The 23,086-nt window shown below is 43.2% G+C and overlaps 1 protein-coding gene across 1 annotated transcript in view; it reads right to left on the reverse strand.

The window, feature by feature from the left end:
- ADAMTS12 (ADAM metallopeptidase with thrombospondin type 1 motif 12) overlaps positions 1-22,780 on the reverse strand; it is a 544,067-nt gene extending 521,287 nt beyond the window's left edge. Inside the window, exon 1 of the mRNA XM_063453964.1 lies at positions 22,530-22,780. Within this exon, the coding sequence (XP_063310034.1) occupies positions 22,530-22,656 (127 nt within the window). The 5' untranslated portion in view covers positions 22,657-22,780. The remainder of the gene's footprint in view (positions 1-22,529) is intronic.
- Positions 22,781-23,086: the final 306 nt, after the last annotated feature.

Consider the following 23,086-nt stretch of genomic DNA (forward strand, 5'->3'; position numbering starts at 1 on the left):
TAAAACCTGTACATGGGGGTACTGTTTTACTCGGAGACTTCGCTAAACACAAATATTAGTGTTTCAAAACAGTAAAACATATCACAGCGATGATATTGTCAGTGAAATTGAAGTTTTTTGCATTTTTCACACACAAACGGCACTTTCACTGATGATATTATTGCTGTGATACATTTTACTGTTCTGATACACTAATATTTGTGTTCAGCGAAGTCTCCTGAGTATAACAATGCCCCATATGTAGAGGTTTTATAGTGTTTGTGAAAGTTACATGATCAAATATAAGGCTTGATTTTACTTTTTTTTTTTATTGAAATTTGTCAGATTGGTTAGGTTGCCTTTGAGAGCGTATGGTAGCCCAGAAATGAGAATTACCCCCATGATGGCATACCATTTGCAAAAGAAGACAACCCAAGGTATTGCAAATGGGATATGTTCAGCCACTTAGTCACAAACACTGGCCAAAGTTAGCGTTTTTTGCATTTTTAACACACAAACAAGTATAAATGCTAACTTTGGCCAGTGTTTGTGACTAGGTGGCTACTAAAAAAGACTGGACATACCCCATATTGAATACCCTGGGATGCCTACTTTAAAAAAAATATTTACATGTGAGGTGTGATTCGGGGATTTATGACAGATAACGGTTTTACAATGTCACTATTGATACATTTAAAATATATATATATATATATTGAAACAGCAATTTCCTACTTGTATTTATAGGCCTATAACTTGCAAAAAAAAACAATAAATCACGTAAACACTGGGTGTTTTTAAACTTGGGACAAAATTTTGAATCTATTTAGCAGTTTTTTTCATTAGCTTTTGTAGATAAGTAAAAGATTTTCAAGTAAAAGTCCAAAAACATGTTTGTTTTTTCAGTTTTTCACCATATTTTTTTTTTTTTTTTTTAAATAAAATATATGAAATGATACAAATAATGGTATGTAAAGAAAGCACTTCTTGTCCTGAAAAAAACAATATATAACTTGTATTGGAACCGTAAATGAGAGAGAGGAAAATTACAGCTAAACACAAACGCCACAAAAGTGTAAAAACTGCTCGTGTCCTTAAAGTACAACATCGCAAAAACAGGCCGGTCCTTAAGGGGTTAATGTGTATGCTATTTAGCAGATCTGCATACAATTTACCAACAAACACCTTACAATATATATCTACGGAGTCGACTAAATCTAAAAATTTTTAGTTTACTAAAATCTGACCAAAATTGTTAGTCGACATAATGAACACTGCGTATTTCTAACTGTTAAATGTTTTGTGTTAAACAATACCCACATAATCAGCAGTTTCTATTTCTGCTGAAATGGGAATAGTTGCACCCTATGACTACAAACTTTTTAAAATATATAAATTATAGCTACAGAAATATTTATTCGGACAGATTGTATAGATAGACTTACAAACAATGTCAATTGATTTCATCTTGTTTATATTGACTCTTGAAAGCTCCTGATTTGGCCATGCCATTTCTCATATTTGCTTGTATCTTATTGTCTGTAGCACTAAAAAATATTCACTTTTCAATATATCTTGGGTAAAATGGCTGAGTATGGCCATGTCTCTGCAGATCTCTGCAGAGTTACATTACAAAACAAGGTACTTCAATGACCATTCTGTGTTTTTCTCATTGTGAGCATGGCCGTACTGGCCCACCGGGGTGGCTGGGTTGAGTATTTATGTGCCACCGGGTGGCCGGTCCGGTGGCACACACTCTAAGGGGGGCGGCCGGTGGCCGCATTCCACGCTGGAGCCGCCGGACCGGGTGGCAGCCTCGCCGGTCTGGCGGCACTCCTGTCAGGCTGTCTGTCACTAATGCAGACTCGCTGGGGGCTGATGGAGGAGCATGTCTCTCTCTACCATGCTCCCTCACGGTTCCCACAATTCCCAGCACAGGAACCGCGAGGGAGCATGGTACATAGACATGCTCCTCCATCAGCCCCCAGCGAGTCTGCATTAGTGACAGACAGCCTGACAGGAGTGCCGCCGGACCGGCGAGGTTGCCACCCGGTCCAACGGCTCCAGCGTGGAATGCGGCTGGCCCCACTCACTCCTCTCAGGTAAATGGGAGGGGAGGGGGGAAATAAAACAGAGGGGCACAGGGGAAAAAGGGGCAATAGAAAGATGGTGGAGGGAGGAAAAAGAGACAGAGGGGGAGAGAGAGAGACACAGAGGGAAAAAAGGGGCAATAGAAAGATGGTGGAAGGAGGAAAAAGAGACAGAGGGGGAGAGAGAGAGAGGAAGGGTGAGAGAGACAGAGGGGGAGAGAGAGAGGAAGGGGAGAGAGAGACAGAGGGGAAGAGAGATGTGGGGGAGAGAGAAACAGAGGGGAAGTGCGATGTGGGGGAGGGAGTGTCAGGGACCAGGAACCAGACAGAGACAGAAGTAGATGCAAACACACCTTTATTAATAAATAACAAATAAATAACAAAAGCAAAGTCCAGGAATCAAGCAGGGGTCAGTCACCAGAGCGGGTAGTCAGACAAGCCAGGATCAGGAGCACGGAGAGCAGCGGAGTCAGGAACAAGGCCGGAGTCAGGAACCAGGAGCAAACAGGAAACACAGGAACAAGGAGACTTCTGGGGATCAGGAAACCACGCAAGGGCAAGGAGGTTCTGGGCTTAGCTGCTTAAATAGGCAGAACTGATTAGCAGCAGGGTGATTACTACTCACAGGTGAGTAACCGTGGCAGCAAGCAGAAGCAGCTCATAGTAATTGCAGCTGAAAACTCAATCACTGAAACAGAAAGGGTTGCTGTTTAAAACAGCAAAGAAACCCTGACAGTACCTCCCCCTCAACGACTCCCCCCATCTCTTCTGGTGGGTCCGGGTTTCATGGGGAAGCGGGCATGATAGGAACGAAGGAGGGATGGTGCATGGACATCAGAGGCTGGAACCCAGGAGCGTTCCTCTGGACCGTATCCTTTCCAGTGCACCAAGTATTGGATCTGTCCTCTGAAGACCCGTGAGTCAATGATGCTGCGTATTTCATATTCCTCATGATTGTCAATCAGAACAGGACGTGGACGTGGCACTGAGGTGGTATAGCGATTACAAACCAACGGTTTCAAGAGGGAAACATGGAAAACATTTGAGATGCGCATGTTAGCAGGAAGGTCAAGTGCGTAAGCTACAGGGTTAACCCTTCGAAGTATACGAAATGGCCCAACGTATCGGGGTGCCAGTTTTTGTGAGGGAACACGGAGGCGTAGGTTACGGGAAGACAGCCAGACCCTCTCTCCGACCTGATAGGTAGGTGCAGGAAGGCGTCTGCGGTCGGCCTGGAGTTTGTAGTTCTGCATTGCGCGTTGCAAAGAATTCTGAACCTGCACCCAAGTGGAACAGAGTTCCCTGAGATGTTCCTCCAATGCCGGTATCCCCTGTGGCAAGAACGTATCAGGCAACATGGATGGTTGAAACCCATAGTTTGCCAAGAATGGGGATAGCCGGGAGGAGGCATTAATCGCACTATTGTGGGCAAACTCCGCCCAGGGTAGCAGATCAGACCAGTTGTTCTGGTGGTCAGAAATGTAGCAACGCAGAAACTGTTCCAGTGTTTGGTTAGCTCGTTCCGCTGCACCATTGGATTGTGGGTGGTAGGCCGAGGAGAAGGAAAGCTGAATTCCCATTTGCGTACAAAAAGCTCTCCAAAATCTGGACACGAACTGGCTACCCCTATCTGAGACTATCACTTTGGGTAACCCATGCAAACGAAAGACCTCCCGAGCAAAAATTGTTGCAAGTTCCTGGGAAGTTGGTAGTTTTTTCAAGGGAATGCAATGCGACATCTTCGAGAATCGGTCAACAACCATGAGAACGACTGTATTGCCACGGGAGACCGGAAGATCTACGATAAAATCCATGGATAAGTGGGTCCAGGGTCGTTCACCATTAGGTATGGTTTGCAGGAGACCCACTGGAGGGCGTCGTGGGGTTTTATTTTGAGCACACACAGGACAGGCAGCTACAAAAGCGGTGACATCCGAACGGAGACTAGGCCACCAAAATTGCCGGGAGACGGACCATATTAACTGGTTTTTGCCTGGATGTCCAGCTGCTTTGGGGTCGTGGTATGTACTCAATAGTTTCGTACGGAGGTTAATAGGTACAAAACAACGGCCATTAGGTTTCTCTGGAGGAGCATTACTTTGTGCAGCCAGAATCTCCTCGCCTAGGGGTGAGGTGAGGTTAGTACGGATGGTTGCCAGTATATGGTCCGGAGGAATCACAGGAGTAGGGGTTATCTCCTCTCTAGATGGAGGGGAGAACTGTCGAGACAAGGCATCAGCCCGAATGTTTTTAGTACCGGGCAAGTAAGAAACCACATAATTGAACCTTGATAGGAAGAGAGCCCATCTAGCTTGCCGGGGGGAAAGCCGCTTAGCTTCGGAAAGATATGTAAGGTTCTTGTGGTCTGTGAGGATGAGGATTGGCACTGAAGTACCCTCAAGAAGGTGCCTCCATTCTTTGAGAGCCAAAATTATGGCTAGAAGTTCTCTATCACCAATCTGGTAATTGCATTCCGCCGGGTTTAATTTCCTCGAGAAATACCCGCACGGATGCCTGGAGCTCTCAGGGTTAGGACGTTGAGACAGGAGGGCGCCTACTCCTGTCTCAGACGCATCGACTTCAAGAATGAATGGTAAGGCAGGGTTAGGGTGTGCCAGTATAGGAGCAGCAGCAAAGGCGACTTTGAGAGACTCAAAGGCAGTAATGGCTTCTTGTGACCAATGCTGTGGATCAGCATCTCTCCTGGTCATGTCCGTGAGAGGTTTAGTCAAGGAAGAAAAGTTGCGTATGAACTTCCGTTAATAATTGGCGAAGCCCAGAAAACGTTGTATAGAGCGAAGACCCGTAGGTCGAGGCCATTTTAGTACCGCCGAAAGTTTCTCCGGATCCATAGAGAATCCAGCATCTGAGATAACATATCCCAAGAATGTGACCTGTTTGCAGTGAAACTCACATTTCTCCAATTTGCAGAACAGATTATTTTCTCTAAGTCTCTGTAGAACACGAGAAACGTCTGCGTGATGGTTCTCGAGAGATGTGGAATGGATCAGAATATCATCAAGATAAACCACCACACATTGCTGCAGCATATCTCGCAGGACGTCATTTATAAATTCTTGGAAAACCGCCGGAGCATTGCAAAGACCAAAGGGCATTACTAGGTATTCGTAATGGCCGCTCCTGGTGTTAAATGCGGTTTTCCATTCGTGGTCCTCTTTTATCCGGACGAGATTATATGCCCCTCTCAGATCAAGTTTGGTGAAGACCGTTGCTCCCTTGAGGCGGTCAAATAACTCCGTGATTAATGGAATGGGGTAGGCATTCTTAATAGTAATGCGATTGAGACCCCTATAGTCGATACAGGGTCTCAACTCGCCATCTTTTTTCTTTACAAAGAAAAAGCCGGCCCCGGCAGGAGAAGATGACTTCCGAATAAAACCCTTAGACAGTGCATCGGTAACATACTCCTCCATGGCTCGATTCTCTGCTACAGACAGTGGGTAAATCCGGCCCCGGGGAGGATTGGTACCCGGTTGGAGTTCGATACCACAGTCATACGGACGGTGTGGTGGCAGAACGCTGGCTTGACCTTTGTCAAATACATCTTGGAATTCTTGGTACTCAGCGGCTAAGGAAGAGGCAGAACATGCGCCCAAAACTTTGACCGGTTTCTGGAGACAGGACAATGTGCATTTCTGGGACCATGATAATATCTCAGCTTTGCGCCAATCAATTGTGGGGTTATGCTTCTGTAACCAAGGGTATCCCAAAACAACCTGGTAATACGGAGAGGAAATGACCTGGAATTGGATCGTCTCATGATGTAGAGCCCCTACAGCCAGAGATATGGGCACGGTTTCTTGGGTCACGTGGGTTGGCTGTATTGGTCTGCCATCGATGGCTTCGAAGGCTAGTGGGAAGTTGCGACACTGTAAGGGTATAGAGTGCTTTGCTGCAAATGCACAATCTATAAACAAGCCTGCGGCCCCAGAATCAAGAAATGCCCGGGTTTCAATGGATGAATCAGGCCAGGAGAGGATAATAGGCACCAAGGGTTTGCGCACACATATCTCTGGGTCTGCAGAAAGACCACCCAAGATCTGCCCCTGACAGTATCTTGGGTGCGGGCCCTTTGCCGGACGAATCGGGCAAAACTTTAACACGTGACCGTGGTGTCCGCAGTATAGGCACAGACCCTCCCTCCTCCTAAAGGCTCTCTCCTCGACCGAGAGGCGTGAGAAGCCTAACCGCCTTGGCTCCACACAGACAGAGGACTCAGGACCAGGAGGCATGGGAGGTGACGGAGGTTCGGGTGGGCAAGAAAAGCTCGGTGCCAAATTTACAAGAGGCCTCCGCAGGCGCTCCTTGGATGAGGATCTCTCTCGGAGTCTGATGTCAATGAGGGTGACAAATGATATCAGTTCCTCGAGATCTTTAGGTAATTCTCTGGCTGCAATCTCATTTTTAAACACATCGGAGAGACCCTGTGCAAAGGCAGCCACGAGAGTCTCTTTGTTCCAGCCACCTTCTGCTGCCATGGTACGGAATTCACTGGCATACTCGACAATAGTTTTTGTGCCCTGAGCATTAGACATGAGTAGTTCGGCAGTAGGGGTGGAGCGAGCTGGAATATCAAAAACCCTTTTGAAGGATGCAACAAATTCAGGGTAATTGTAAATAATAGGCTTCTCTGCCTCCCAGAGAGGTTTTGCCCAAGCTAGGGCCTTTTCAGACAGCAAAGAAATCATGAAGTGAACTTTGTCACTGTCTGTAGGAAATGCCTGGGGCAGGTTTTCAAGGTATCCTTTAACCTGATTTATAAATTCTCTGCACTGTGCTGGGTTGCCCCCAAAATACTGAGGGAGCGGGACAGACCCAGTCATTTCTCTAGCCGCTACAGGTTTGGAGGCTACAACCGGTGCTAGAACAGGAAGTGAGGCAGAGACGGCCGCAATCGCAGGCTGGCCGGGTACTGGATCCAGATGGGCATACTGGTCCAAATGGTGGTTCTGCTGGTCCCACCGGGTAAATAGGTTAGGTATAGGTGTCTTGCCTGTACCATCTGTATTCAGGGCCCTTGCGTAATGTCAGGGACCAGGAACCAGACAGAGACAGAAGTAGATGCAAACACACCTTTATTAATAAATAACAAATAAATAAGAAAAGCAAAGTCCAGGAATCAAGCAGGGGTCAGTCACCAGAGCGGGTAGTCAGACAAGCCAGGATCAGGAGCATGGAGAGCAGCGGAGTCAGGAACAAGGCCGGAGTCAGGAACCAGGAGCAAACAGGAAACACAGGAACAAGGAGACTTCTGGGGAACAGGAAACCACGCAAGGGCAAGGAGGTTCTGGGCTTAGCTGCTTAAATAGGCAGAACTGATTAGCAGCAGGGTGATTACTACTCACAGGTGAGTAACCGTGGCAACAAGCAGAAGCAGCTCATAGTAATTGCAGCTGAAAACTCAATCACTGAAACAGAAAGGGTTGCTGTTTAAAACGGCAAAGAAACCCTGACAGGGAGACAGAGGGGAAGAGAGATGTGGGTGAGAGAGAGAGACAGAGGGGAAGAGAGATGTGGGGGAGAGAGAGAGACAGAGGGGAAAAGAGATGTGGGGGAGAGAGAGACACACAGGGAAAGGGGGAGAAAGAGACAGAGGGGGAGAGAGAGGAAGGGGGAAAGAGAGAGACAGAGGGGAAGACAGATGTGGGGAAGAGAGAGACACAGGGGAAGAGAGATGTGGGGGAGAGAGAGACACAGGGACAGGGGGGAAAGAGACAGAAGGGAAGAGAGATGTGGGGGAGAGAGAGACAGAGGGGAAGAGAGATGTGGGGGAGAGAGAGACAGAGGGGAAGAGAGATGTGGGGGAGAGAGAAACACAAGGAATGGGTGGAGAAAGAGACAGAAGGGAAGAGAGATGTGGGGGAGAGATAGAGGGGGAAGAGAAATGTGGGGGAGAGAGAAACACACGGAAAGGGGGGAGAAAGAGACAGAGGGGAAGAGAGATGTGGGGGAGAGACAAACACAGGGAAAGGGGGGAGAAAGAGACAGAGGGAGAAAGGAGAGAGACACACAAGGGGAGGGGGAGAAAAAGGCAGAGGGGGAAGAGAGAGACTGGGAAGGAGAGGGGAGACTACATCCCCCAGCCCCCCACCTCCCACAAGGCTCTCCACTGCCAGCCGATCTCCCTCCCCGTTCCACAGGCACCGTGCGGGCAGCCGGCTCCTCTGCGTCCTTCTCGCACGAGCACAGAGCGTTGCTGCGGTTACCACGGCAATGCTCCGGCTCTCACGAGAGTGAACTCTAGCCCTGGAGCTATGGGCTAGAGTTCAATCTCACCACTGAGATTACCATGAATTCCTGGTGGTCGCAATGTTGAGAGTGAACTCTAGCCCCATAGACACACTTCCCCCACACACACACCATACACATTCACACACTGCCCCATGCACACATTGCCCCCCACACACATACACAGCCACACACACACACACACATTCACAGCCCCCCATACACACATTTCCCCACACACCCTACGCATTCACACACTACAACCCCCCCCACACACACACACACTGCACCCCTCACACATTGCACCACTGCTCCTATACCCTACTACAACCCCATATCCCAGCAGACTCCAGGTAAGTTGTCAAACAGTTCTTAAACGGTTTGACTACTTACTCTGTGAGGGGGTCCTGGCACTCCTTGCACCATAACCACTACACAGAGCAGTAGTGGTTATTGTGTATGGATTTTTTCTTTAAATAATCTACAAGTGCCCCTCCCGGGATCAGGCTCTGGATCCGCCACTGATATATGACATGTATATTATTAATGTATGTATTAGATATATATATATAATTATGCCTAATATATTTACACATATATTAATGTACATTTATATATGCATAATACACAGAGAAATGTCATTAATATGTACCATATGTAATGAGCAGATATTGTCTTGTTGCTAGGTGCATACTCCAGCACAATAACATATTTAAAGTAAAGAGCGCACACACAGGACTTCAAAATAAACAAGATAACGTAAATTTTTTACAGTTGTGCCCTACATACATTCACCATTTCAGTCCCATTACCAAGCTTTTCTTAATATGTCAAGGTAGTTGGACTGAAACATTGATTACATGCAAAGGCACGTCTGCTTATAATAAATCAGCACTTTTGTTTATTTTGAAGCCTATGAGTGCTTTTTTTTTTACGTTGGAGTAATAATTTTTAATTTAAATTCTCTTTTCTAACTCTGTATCTGCACACTATGCTGGCGCGACGCATTATGGGGCTGGTAAATATTTTTTTCCAGGGCTGCTTTTAATTCCCAGTCCGGCCCTGATTGTGAGTGATTCATTAGTTTCTAAAAGCATCCACAGTGCATTATTACAGAGCTAAAAGCCTCCAAAAAGAAGAATACTTTAACATCAGGGTTTGTCTTTTGTTGAGCCTAAACTGTGTACTTGTGATGGATGGTGAAAAAAGGTTTCTGCATTAGAACACTTTATGTTTAGACTAGAGCTTTTGAAACAGGGGGGTGGGCAATTAAGCAGGTAACAGACCAGACATTGTTTTGATTCACTGGGAATTGACTTAACAGCAATAAAATGAAAACCTCTATTAATATTTTTGTTCTATAGAAACAAACTAATGCACCATTACACACGTTCCTTTGAGTTTTAAAAGAGTTTGAGTTTATAGTCAGTTAAAGTGTATTTGGTTTTGTAAAACTAGTTCTTACCAAAATGGTCAAAAGGAGATTAAATTATTTACTCTGTCTGTAAACATATGGAAATGTAAATGAATAACACAGCTCCTGCTACTCTGGTTACCTATGTCATTTCACATTCCTTGTCTGACAATTTAGTACCATAGGCATCGCGTGAGGGCACACAATGCTCAGTGTATCATCTTAACTGTTCTGGCGTCTGATGAATGCATTTGTCAAGATGACTCTTCTGAACCTTGCTGATCCTATATATCACATTCATCTTAATATAAACGCATACAGATAAGGATCTTGATTCTTCATGTAAGCTCTATTGACACCTGTCAAGGTATCCTTTAACCTGATTTATAAATTCTCTGCACTGTGCTGGGTTGCCCCCAAAATACTGAGGGAGCGGGACAGACTCAGTCATTTCTCTAGCCGCTACAGGTTTGGAGGCTACAACCGGTGCTAGAACAGGAAGTGAGGCAGAGGCGGCCGCAATCGCAGGCTGGCCGGGTACTGGATCCAGATGGGCATACTGGTCCAAATGGTGGTTCTGCTGGTCCCACCGGGTAAATAGGTTAGGTATAGGTGTCTTGCCTGTACCATCTGTATTCAGGGCCCTTGCGTAATGTCAGGGACCAGGAACCAGACAGAGACAGAAGTAGATGCAAACACACCTTTATTAATAAATAACAAATAAATAAGAAAAGCAAAGTCCAGGAATCAAGCAGGGGTCAGTCACCAGAGCGGGTAGTCAGACAAGCCAGGATCAGGAGCATGGAGAGCAGCGGAGTCAGGAACAAGGCCGGAGTCAGGAACCAGGAGCAAACAGGAAACACAGGAACAAGGAGACTTCTGGGGAACAGGAAACCACGCAAGGGCAAGGAGGTTCTGGGCTTAGCTGCTTAAATAGGCAGAACTGATTAGCAGCAGGGTGATTACTACTCACAGGTGAGTAACCGTGGCAACAAGCAGAAGCAGCTCATAGTAATTGCCGCTGAAAACTCAATCACTGAAACAGAAAGGGTTGCTGTTTAAAACGGCAAAGAAACCCTGACAGGGAGACAGAGGGGAAGAGAGATGTGGGTGAGAGAGAGAGACAGAGGGGAAGAGAGATGTGGGGGAGAGAGAGAGACAGAGGGGAAAAGAGATGTGGGGGAGAGAGAGACACACAGGGAAAGGGGGAGAAAGAGACAGAGGGGGAGAGAGAGGAAGGGGGAAAGAGAGAGACAGAGGGGAAGACAGATGTGGGGAAGAGAGAGACACAGGGGAAGAGAGATGTGGGGGAGAGAGAGACACAGGGACAGGGGGGAAAGAGACAGAAGGGAAGAGAGATGTGGGGGAGAGAGAGACAGAGGGGAAGAGAGATGTGGGGGAGAGAGAGACAGAGGGGAAGAGAGATGTGGGGGAGAGAGAAACACAAGGAATGGGTGGAGAAAGAGACAGAAGGGAAGAGAGATGTGGGGGAGAGATAGAGGGGGAAGAGAAATGTGGGGGAGAGAGAAACACACGGAAAGGGGGGAGAAAGAGACAGAGGGGAAGAGAGATGTGGGGGAGAGACAAACACAGGGAAAGGGGGGAGAAAGAGACAGAGGGAGAAAGGAGAGAGACACACAAGGGGAGGGGGAGAAAAAGGCAGAGGGGGAAGAGAGAGACTGGGAAGGAGAGGGGAGACTACATCCCCCAGCCCCCCACCCCCCACAAGGCTCTCCACTGCCAGCCGATCTCCCTCCCCGTTCCACAGGCACCGTGCGGGCAGCCGGCTCCTCTGCGTCCTTCTCGCACGAGCACAGAGCGTTGCTGCGGTTACCACGGCAATGCTCCGGCTCTCACGAGAGTGAACTCTAGCCCTGGAGCTATGGGCTAGAGTTCAATCTCACCACTGAGATTACCATGAATTCCTGGTGGTCGCAATGTTGAGAGTGAACTCTAGCCCCATAGACACACTTCCCCCACACACACACCATACACATTCACACACTGCCCCATGCACACATTGCCCCCCACAGACATACACAGCCCCACACACACACACACACACATTCACAGCCCCCCATACACACATTTCCCCACACACCCTACGCATTCACACACTACAACCCCCCACACACACACACACACTGCACCCCTCACACATTGCACCACTGCTCCTATACCCTACTACAACCCCATATCCCAGCAGACTCCAGGTAAGTTGTCAAACAGTTCTTAAACGGTTTGACTACTTACTCTGTGAGGGGGTCCTGGCACTCCTTGCACCATAACCACTACACAGAGCAGTAGTGGTTATTGTGTATGGATTTTTTCTTTAAATAATCTACAAGTGCCCCTCCCGGGATCAGGCTCTGGATCCGCCACTGATATATGACATGTATATTATTAATGTATGTATTAGATATATATATATAATTATGCCTAATATATTTACACATATATTAATGTACATTTATATATGCATAATACACAGAGAAATGTCATTAATATGTACCATATGTAATGAGCAGATATTGTCTTGTTGCTAGGTGCATACTCCAGCACAATAACATATTTAAAGTAAAGAGCGCACACACAGGACTTCAAAATAAACAAGATAACGTAAATTTTTTACAGTTGTGCCCTACATACATTCACCATTTCAGTCCCATTACCAAGCTTTTCTTAATATGTCAAGGTAGTTGGACTGAAACATTGATTACATGCAAAGGCACGTCTGCTTATAATAAATCAGCACTTTTGTTTATTTTGAAGCCTATGAGTGCTTTTTTTTTTACGTTGGAGTAATAATTTTTAATTTAAATTCTCTTTTCTAACTCTGTATCTGCACACTATGCTGGCGCGACGCATTATGGGGCTGGTAAATATTTTTTTCCAGGGCTGCTTTTAATTCCCAGTCCGGCCCTGATTGTGAGTGATTCATTAGTTTCTAAAAGCATCCACAGTGCATTATTACAGAGCTAAAAGCCTCCAAAAAGAAGAATACTTTAACATCAGGGTTTGTCTTTTGTTGGGCCTAAACTGTGTACTTGTGATGGATGGTGAAAAAAGGTTTCTGCATTAGAACACTTTATGTTTAGACTAGAGCTTTTGAAACAGGGGGGTGGGCAATTAAGCAGGTAACAGACCAGACATTGTTTTGATTCACTGGGAATTGACTTAACAGCAATAAAATGAAAACCTCTATTAATATTTTTGTTCTATAGAAACAAACTAATGCACCATTACACACGTTCCTTTGAGTTTTAAAAGAGTTTGAGTTTATAGTCAGTTAAAGTGTATTTGGTTTTGTAAAACTAGTTCTTACCAAAATGGTCAAAAGGAGATTAAATTATTTACTCTGTCTGTAAACATATGGAAATGTAAATGAATAACACAGCTCCTGCTACTCTGGTTACCTATGTCATTTCACATTCCTTGTCTGACAATTTAGTACCATAGGCATCGCGTGAGGGCACACAATGCTCAGTGTATCATCTTAACTGTTCTGGCGTCTGATGAATGCATTTGTCAAGATGACTCTTCTGAACCTTGCTGATCCTATATATCACATTCATCTTAATATAAACGCATACAGATAAGGATCTTGATTCTTCATGTAAGCTCTATTGACACCTGTCATCATACCTTCTGAAAGTAGCAGGCATCTCACTGGCTTATGTCCCCCTAAGACTAAGACCATTTGTTACTCAGCTAACTCTCATGACCGGTAGCTTTGTGTTTCATATGTTCAGGCTATTGATAATACACTATTACAGACAAACTATTGTCTACTGTTTATTGTGTTTATGGCAGCAGTTACTAAACAGAGATAATCCCTTTTTGTCCCCCATTTAAACTTTTTGTAGGGTCAGAACCCCCACGCATTTAGAAGATGTTATGCTGTGAAAGGCACGTAATGACAACAAGTCAATTAACTTGGACTTGCTGACCCAATGGCCATTTTAACTCATGCTTGTATCTGATTTTGCTTACTGAAGTACCAAGGTCTGAATATGTTTAAAGACTTATAATTTTAGTCTATTCTACAGTGACAGTCTGTAAGTTCAATCTTACCTAGTGTATGGACAACAAATCCTTTGCTATTCAGGTTCTTCATTTTACTAAAGCATAAATTGTGTAGCGGTAAATGCAAACTTTAGCCCAAAATAGCAATACTGCAAACAGTTTCCAATTCAGCTACCTTTCTAATTTTACTATTTTGGCCCAAAATCTGCAATTTTCTTGTCAATTTGCCACATTTGTCTTTTTTAGTGGATACTCCTGCATGATGTCATTGCTATATTTGCATGGGTGATGAGGTTGTTTAGTTAGCAAGGTAATTAATATTGAGGGACAATGAACTGAATCATCTTCAGATCTATTACTCCTCATTCCGGTCAGGTCCTTGACCATCATTGGTCCTTAAGGGGCTACTTGTTTGAATGTATTTGCATCATAAGACTTGTATGAATCTATATGCATCTCAGTCAGGTCCTTGAATGTCCTACGTTTTAGTATTGGCAAAATCATAAAGCCATGCTATTGTTAACTAGGCGAGACATTTCATTTTAGAATACACTTAAAAGTTTTATGATGAAATAGACCATCATTGGCTCTTGAGGGTTTATTTGTTTGAATGTATTTGCATCATTAGACGTGTACGAGGCTATATGTAGCTCTATAACAGAGAAACATTGCCACTCCAGATGTTTCAAAACTACATTTGCCAAAATACTTCGCTAGCCTTCGGGTTTGAACCAGCATTTATTATCTTCTTTTTTTTCTAAAGCTGTTTTGACGAGTATGAAAACACATTCTGAATATTTATCCTTTATCGTCTCCCTAAATTTGTAATTGAAATTCAAGTTGATGACAACACTGAGCTGAAAATATTGGTATCTGTCAAATTAAATTACTTGGATGGAGAAAGTGCCTTGGGGAATAATTATTATACATACATCAAGCAGCCTTAATACATGAGAAGGGTGAAAGGTCATTGCAAGAGAATAACTATCCCGCGGTGTTCTCACTGCAAGGAATATCTCCAATCTTAATCTGGTGTATACATTTTGCACTAAATAAATATATGTGACTCAAATTAGTATATATTAAATTAAAAACATGTTTAATCTTTTGCAGAGTTGTCCAAATGTGTTTAACGCATGATTATAAGACAGGAGGGAACTGCCTGGTGACAATTTAATTTACATTATACCAGCAGACAAGGGAGGGGAGGAGTATTGAATAATTTGAGGACTATCAAAAGTAGATTAGAGGGACGTATTTACTAAAGAACAGTTTTATGACTCATACAGAAGTGAGTCAGATGCAATGTGAGTACAGCTCAAGGGCATACGGCTAAGCTAAATGTATTTTGTTAATTGATGATTTGCTGAGCTGTTTAGTTTCGTTCCCTGTGCCCAAGTCACATTCTACACTGGTTTCCACAAAAAAATTGCCTGAAAAGCTTATTTGTGAGGCTGGTTAGTGCAGTTTGTGATGAACATGGTACTGGTGTTGCCATGAAGAAATATCACCAAATTTACACTCCAGCTACCCTTAGCTGGACACAAGGATTTTTGTTTGTTGAGCAGTTGAAGTGACAATTTGTATGTTATACAAAGGAATTGACAACTCTCAGGGGTCAATCTCAGTTTGTAAAGACTATTACCTGCTACCAATTCACATTATACTCTTTAAAAGACCTGCGGTGTGATGATTAATAATTAGAAGGTGGTTTCTAAAAGAGTTCTAAAATAATCAACTTTATCACAAAATGGATTTTCTTTGCTTGATAATTGTGTCATCAGAGCAGGCCATGTGCAGCATTTTGCTATTAAACATTGCACATACAGAAGGTAACTCTTCTGTTGCCAGTGGAGTAACTCCACCTCAGGCAGCATCACTGGGGCGTCATAAGCTAGCCCAGACGTAGAGTTTTGGTCTGTCTAATATCAATTCTGTGCATTTTTTTATGCACAGATGTCCGTTCCTTGACTGAGAGCATCATCTCATTGCTCTCAGCCAGTGAATGAACATCTGTGCATAAAAAAAAAAGCACAGCATTGTGCAGAAGTTAAATGCCAGGATTGGCATTCAACTTCTGCTGCTCTGCATGTTGTACATCTAGTGGGACCCATGCACTCAGTGCCTAGTGGGACCCATGCAAGAGGGCAAACCATTGCAAATTGTTTGCTCCATTTTTAGGGAATGGTACCAGGGTACTTCTAGCATCATAACTCCATGTTTGAGTTGGATCAACCCTTTAAATGGTTTAGTGTGCAAATGCAAATTAAATATTTTGTATACACCATTTTCAAGCACCCATTATTTAAACCGAATAAACACACTCTGCCTTCAGACACTCATTTACTTGCTCATGATAACTCTTAAGTGTAGGTTTCCTTGGGGCAGAGCTGATCCTGCACGGGTGCATGGGGTGCACAGTGACTAGGCTCTCTCAAGATAGGGTGAGCAGCACTAGGCTCTGCCCCCTCATGTTAGGTCCCACCCCTCTCATTACGATCTGCCACCTCACGACCAGTGATGGATGGCAGAACTGGAAAGCAAAGGTTACAAGCTGACAAGCTGTTTAAGGATACTTTGACATCAGCAGGCTGTTTTGAAAAAGAAATTGGCTAAGGCACTGATTAGTCATTTGGGCACATAATTGCACCGATTAGTCAATTGGGCACAAAGATGGTACAGATTAGCCATTTGGGAAAAATATGGCCCTGACTAGCCATTAGGGCAGAAATATTACACTGATTAGCTATGTGGCACAAATAAAGCACTCATTATCCTTTTGGGCACAAAATGGCACTGAAGAGCTATTTTTAGGCTAAGATAGCACTGATTAGCGGTTTAGGAACAAAGATGCTATGTGGGGACAGATACGTACCTGTGAAGCTGTGTGGGGACAGAGATGACCCTTACCAGCTGCACAGGGACAGAGATGGTCTTGACCAGCTGTGTGGGGACAAACATATTACTGGGAAGCTGGGCACAGATGATATTGACATGCTTTTTGGGGATGAAACTGGCATTGAAGGAAGTGGGTGACATGTTACCTGGTAGTGAGTAGTGGTGGAGTGGTTTCCACAGACAATTGGCGTTGTTAAAGGTGTTTTGTTTTTTGAAAGGCAGGAGTTAGCAATATGGTCACTCCCACCTGGATTTGCCAAAATTGTATATGCACCCAGGCATCAGTGACATTAGTAATTAGTAAAAAGGTCAACAAACATTATTATTATTATTATGTTGGCTCCTGGTGGGGAGCTTTGCCATGTTCCTTGTGTATAAATATTACATATGTTTGAAACAGGCAGCATAAAGTTAATAGATCACAATTTATGTCAAGAATTAATTGAGCAAACATTTTTCCAAACAAGTCCTTTACTTATAACATTGTAGAAAAGGCAAGGAGAGGTCCACCAACATGACTCTCTTGGTGTTATTAACATTTTATTTTGATCATTCACAAACATAATTTCAAGATTTACAATTGTGGCAGATCCATTCTCCCTCTCCCCCCCCCCCCCCCCCTCCAATAACTGGACGAAACACAGTCCTGGAGGTTACAACACTGACTGACTTTGTTTATTTTGTACACATGGTTTTTACAGACACAGGCCCCTACATGGGGTCTCCAACATAAAAACAACAGGGGTTTCAATCCCAAAAAGCTGAAGGGGGAGGAAGGACAATGCATCTGGGTTAAACTGGGCTGGCTATGTCTCTGCGGCAACGTCCTGCTGTGACTGGAAAAACGAGGGGGAAAGGGGGAGAGACACAGACAGCAATACATTTCACTTCTATACTTTACAGAGCTGCTGCATATACAGGCACAATACCTGAAAGGCATATAAATACATTGGAAAACACAGCGGGACCACACGATACAAGGGGAAAACACACAAATATGCAGTGGGCATGGTATTTAGTGACGGCGGTCCGTCACAACAATCAATTCATAGAATATAATGGTTTAAGGCTATTATGTGGTACATAACAAGAGCAGTGGTGATTTGGACAAAAAATACTGTTTTTTTCCAACTAAAAGTTACTCCAATCAAAAAAACAGTGTGTTTTGCTGTAACAACGTTTGCTGGTCCCACTCGCCCAAAAAGAAAAAAGAGAAATAGGAAATACCTACAACACAGAGCCAAGGCAAATTTTTCCCTCAGCCAGATCCTCTTCTGGTGAAGTCACTCCTATTTTATGGAGCAGGAGAGTTGTCAGGGAGGATGGGCGGGAGGGGAGGACTTGGGTGGCATAGAAATGGGGGGCATGCTAACTATGCACATAATTAACTTTAACCAGCTAATGATGCTCTAATGGAGATTCATGGAGGTAGACACACCCAAAGTAACAAATTATATTTTCTCTGAATGTTCAGCATTTCATAATGAAAAGCTTACATGAAGACCATGAAGTGGTCATGGTGCTTGGTGTAACCCTTTCACTATTTTTTCTGGAAATGTGTAAATTAGTTGTTAAGTAGTGACTCATTCTAAGGAATATTCCCATTGCTGTCCATATTGCTGAGCTAAATAAATGACCATCAGTAAAATATAAATGATTCTTGCACATGGTTCCATATTGTTAAAAACTTTTGATATTTGCCTTTGCAAAGTTTTTACACTGATGCCGGCTATCTGAATGATGGTTATATGGAGGTATTGCTGACTATACTCACTCTATGTAATGCTTAAAGGACCACTATAGTCACCCAGACCACTTCAGCTCAGTGCCAGGGTGCCAGGTCCATCTAGGGTTAACCCTGCAGCTGTAAAAATAGCAGTTTCAGAGAAACTGCTATGTTTACTATAGGGTTAATCCAGCCTCTAGTGGCTGTCTCATTGACCACTGCTAGAGGTGCTTCCACGCTTCTCACTGTGATTTTCACAGTGAGAAGACACTGCCGTCCATAGGAAAGTATTGAGAAATGAGGAATGCATGCGCATTCGACAGATGACGTCGAAAGAGGGAGAAGGGTACCCAGCGCCGAGGGAGCCCGGCGCTGGAGAAAGGTAAGTGTTTAACTCCTTAACCCCTCTTGAGCCCGGCGGGAGGAGGACCCTGAGGGTGGGGGGACCTATTAACATTATAGTGCCAGGAAAACAAGTTTGTTTTAATGGCACTATAGTGGTTCTATAAAGCAATGTAATTAGAAGTGAATGACTTTTCTTAGCAGGGTGAAAGAGATAACAACTACAAGATAAGATAAGAACAATGTCATCCCTTAATTGCACAGCTAACCATTCTTTAAATAGGGGTTTGTAACAGTTCTTATCTATAGATAAAATACAGGAAATGTCAAACTATTTTAAGACAACAATGTGACTAAAATAAAGTCTGCTCATACGCATTTAAATACTAAAACAGCATTAAGAACGTAATAAGAATTGTCACATTATTATTATTATACAGCAGTGTTTACTAATGATCAGATGCAATGCACGTTTATAACATAAAATATAGCTCTATATTTAATTTTTAAATTATTGTATCTTGAATGGCATATTTAGGGTATATATCCACCCGAGTCCCTATATATTCAGGGGAAGGTTTTACTCACCTTTTCTGCCATGCCGCACCAGTCTCACTATTGCTGGCCCACCTGGCTCCACCTCCGTGGCTGAGATCATCAAACTTGATGATCTCAGCCAATTCAATGCTTTCCTATGGAAGCATTGGAAGGCTATTGCACGTGCGGGTCAAACATTGTGCTATGCCAATCAGCATCTCCTCATAGAGCTGCCTTGAATCAAAGAATCTGTATGGGGAATGTTCAACGCCTCCCTGCACATAGTGGAGACGCTGAGTAGGAATCACCTCTAGTAGCCATCTGAGTGACTACCACTAGAGGTGTTACCAGCCAGCAACGCAAAACTGCCTTTCCTCTGAAAAGGCAGAGTTTACATTAAAAAAACCTGCAGGGACTGACTATAGACACCAGAACAAGCTCAACCAAAAATGTTAAATCAAGACCAATGAACTTGATTTAACATAAAAAAAAAATATTATTGTAAATATAATAAATATCAATGCAATGAGGCTAGAGGGGGCACATGGAGAAGGGAAGGGAGGGGAGAGCACGCTTACCCTGGCCGGGGCACTGCCTGCAAGTGAGAAGCTAATTACGCGTGTCACCAGCACACAGTGCGCACTGACAATAGATGTACATTCTGCACAGAAATAACATTGAAACTAGACCTTGGCACAATAGTGCAAATATCCCTGTGTGTGCTGCATTTCAAGCAGAAATGCTGCACAAACAGACTCCTACCACCATGACCACTTCTAAAAACAGAAGTGGGCATGATGGTTGGAGCAATCCTTTAAGTATATATATATATATTTTTATGCCTCCTCCTTTTTCTTCCTCTGGTCGTGACTTCTCATCTGATTAGTGAATAAAATCAACATTTAGTATCTGTCCCCTAACCATCAACCATCTTCTTTTCCCATCAATCTTTTTTTTTTTTTTTTGGCGCCAGGGTGGAACTTAAAATAACGAAACAAAAAAGATTTGTTCATTCATTTTCCATTTAATTTGTTTTTTGATTCATCCACATAGCAATTTGAGTTATGGAATTCAGAAGAACCGGTATAAATGACAATGTGTGTGATCACACACACAATGAATTAGGTCTGACTCCTGAGATTTGGGTGGTCTGCATTGTTGCCTTTATTTGAAAGAATGGCTGAAATTTTATATTTATATTTTGATTCCTAATAAAGCAATTTTGAATGGAGGCTGCAGTCCCAATTATTACTCAGGAGTTAATTATTTTCTGTGTTTGGCCCTTAAATTGTATCAATATCTAATGACCAAGGATTCCGGACCAAGATTACTGCACGTGACCTGTATACTGAATTCTAGAATGGGGCAATTTAATGAGTGACTAATGCACATGTTGCCTTTATTGTTTATTTTGACAGGTTTGCTGCACTACCCATTCAGGGCTTTGGGAAGGGCTCCTACATCTGCAACTGTTCATTTACTTATATTACAGTAAAACCACACTTGATAAATGACTGTGAAAAATATATAATAGTAAAAAATCTCAGTCATGTTATGTACACTTGACTAATTATTATTGTCTATGTATAACTGCTCTGATCTAATAAACTGCTTCATAAAACAAGTCCACAAACTGCAGAGTCTGCTGACCCCTTTTAGTATTTACAAGTGGCTGAAAAAACGTCAATGAAACCTGATCCAAATTACCCCATTAACATCAGTTTACTGCCAAAAGCTTTCTGTTGTTTTTACAAACAGCTGTGTGCATTTTATATTTGCTAAACCCAGCTGAATACAGGCTGAGGGAGAAATGTGAGAAATACTCGAAAGTGTGTGAGAGAGAAAGAAATTTAAAAAAAATGAGAGATAGTGAAGGAAAGGATGAAAATCTGAAGAATGTGAAAGAGATATAAATAAAAAAGAAGAAAGTGGGGTAGTGAGGCTGGAGAGATAAAGAGGGGGTGAGAGACATAAATAACAAAGGAGAGAAAGGGGTAGGAGAGAGGATAAGAATGGTTGGATAGAATACAGAAAGAGGGGAGGAGAAAAAGGTGGAGAGAAGGAAGAGAGAGAAAATGCGAGTGACAGAGAAAGAGGGGAGTGGGAAAAAGAAGGGTATGGAGAGAAGGATGGGTTTGGAGAGAAAGAATAGAGTGGAGAGAGACAAAAATGTGAATGAAAGAGAAAAGTAAAAACAGGAAAAAGGGGGGGAAAGTGAAGGGGACAGAGAGAGAAGGAGAGGAGAGAGAGAGAAGGAGAGGGGGAGATAGACAGAGAAAATGAAAGGGGGAGAGAGAAGGAGAAGGAGAGAGAGAGTAGGAGAGGGGGAGAGAGAAGGAAATGGGGAGAGAGAGAAGGAGAAGGGGAGAAAAAGAAGGATAGGGGGAGAGAAAAAGGAGAGGGAAAGAGAGAACTAGAGGGGGTAATAGAGCATGAGGAGGAGAAAGGGAGACAGAAGGGAAGGAAGGGGGAGACAGAACGAGAATGTGAATGAAAGAGAGAGAGGAGGAAAAAAGGGGGATTTAGAGAGAGCAACAGGGATAGGGGGAGAGCATGGGGAGAGGGGAGACAGAGATATACTGTGTCAGAAAAAGTTAAAAACAAGAGCGAGTGAGAGAGAATAAGAGAGGGAGAAATTGTAGTTAATTGTACATGTGGCTGCATTGCATAATTGCTACATTTAAAAGCCTCAGGCAGTTTTAATTCTCAATCTCCACATTAGATGCAATTTGCATTAAGCGTGTTCTTTGATGTGGCATTACTGCAATAGATTACTTGACCACCATCAGCTATTTACTTGCTATTTACATACACAGCACTCCAGGTCACAGTGAAATCCCACAAATCATTATATTGACTATATGAAATCCTCTTAAAATCTTTTAGTTAGTTATTTGCATAAAAAAATATGATATAAAGTTTTGCAACATGGCAATGGCTTGTTTAACTTTGTTATTAAAATATGAAACAAATATTATTTTAAGAATTATTTTAGCTTGCACATTTTTTATCTTACAGTATAAAAAAAAAACATATTTGATTTTAACATTTTGCTTCTAATTCTACGACCACAACACATGACCCAAAATCTCATTTAATGCATTAGGTGCGGTGTATTAGTAAAGAACTCTACCCAAAGGATACAGAGGGAAATGTCAAACTAGCTTCTTGGGAAACAAGATAATTTTATCTTTTCTCACAATGTTAGCAATCTGTTAGCATCCATTCAGCAGATGAAGAAGACAGATTGATGTGAAGAATCACTGACCTTGTCTCTTTTCTGGAAAGTGAAAATTTCTCTGCTGAAGTTTTATACCGTGGCACGAAGCCAAAATGTAAAAACATTGAATTAAAAAAGACAGAGTGCTGATCCAGTCCCTCTGCACACATAGCATCTCTGAGACGAGGAGAGCAAAAAAAGGAAAAATTCATTAAAAATCACTAGCAAATCCACACAATACAGTACTATAGCAGGGCAAGGAAATAGCCCAGAAGAAGCAAAATTAGTGTTAAAAAGATTCAAAAAAGGAGGAAAAAGTGCATTCCTTTTTTTTTTTTAGAAAAGGGGAGTGATTTGTGTTTCTAGTGTCTAGTTTCTCTAGAGGAGTGTTTAATTTAGGAGTTTCCAGGGAGTCCCTCTTCTGCCTAATTTAAATAAACTCAAGCTGCATTAGGATTCAGAGTTAACTTTTCAGTAGACTTTCAAGGCAGATACCTCTGCTATTTAACCCTATTCCTGCACTGAACCCCACAGAAACATTCAGCATTAGCACGGCTAAGCAGGATCATTGCCTTAAAAGATGTTTTGTAGGATGACCTTAGGAA

The sequence above is a fragment of the Pelobates fuscus genome, chromosome 5 (genome assembly GCF_036172605.1).
Source record: "Pelobates fuscus isolate aPelFus1 chromosome 5, aPelFus1.pri, whole genome shotgun sequence".
Lineage (NCBI taxonomy): Eukaryota > Metazoa > Chordata > Amphibia > Anura > Pelobatidae > Pelobates > Pelobates fuscus.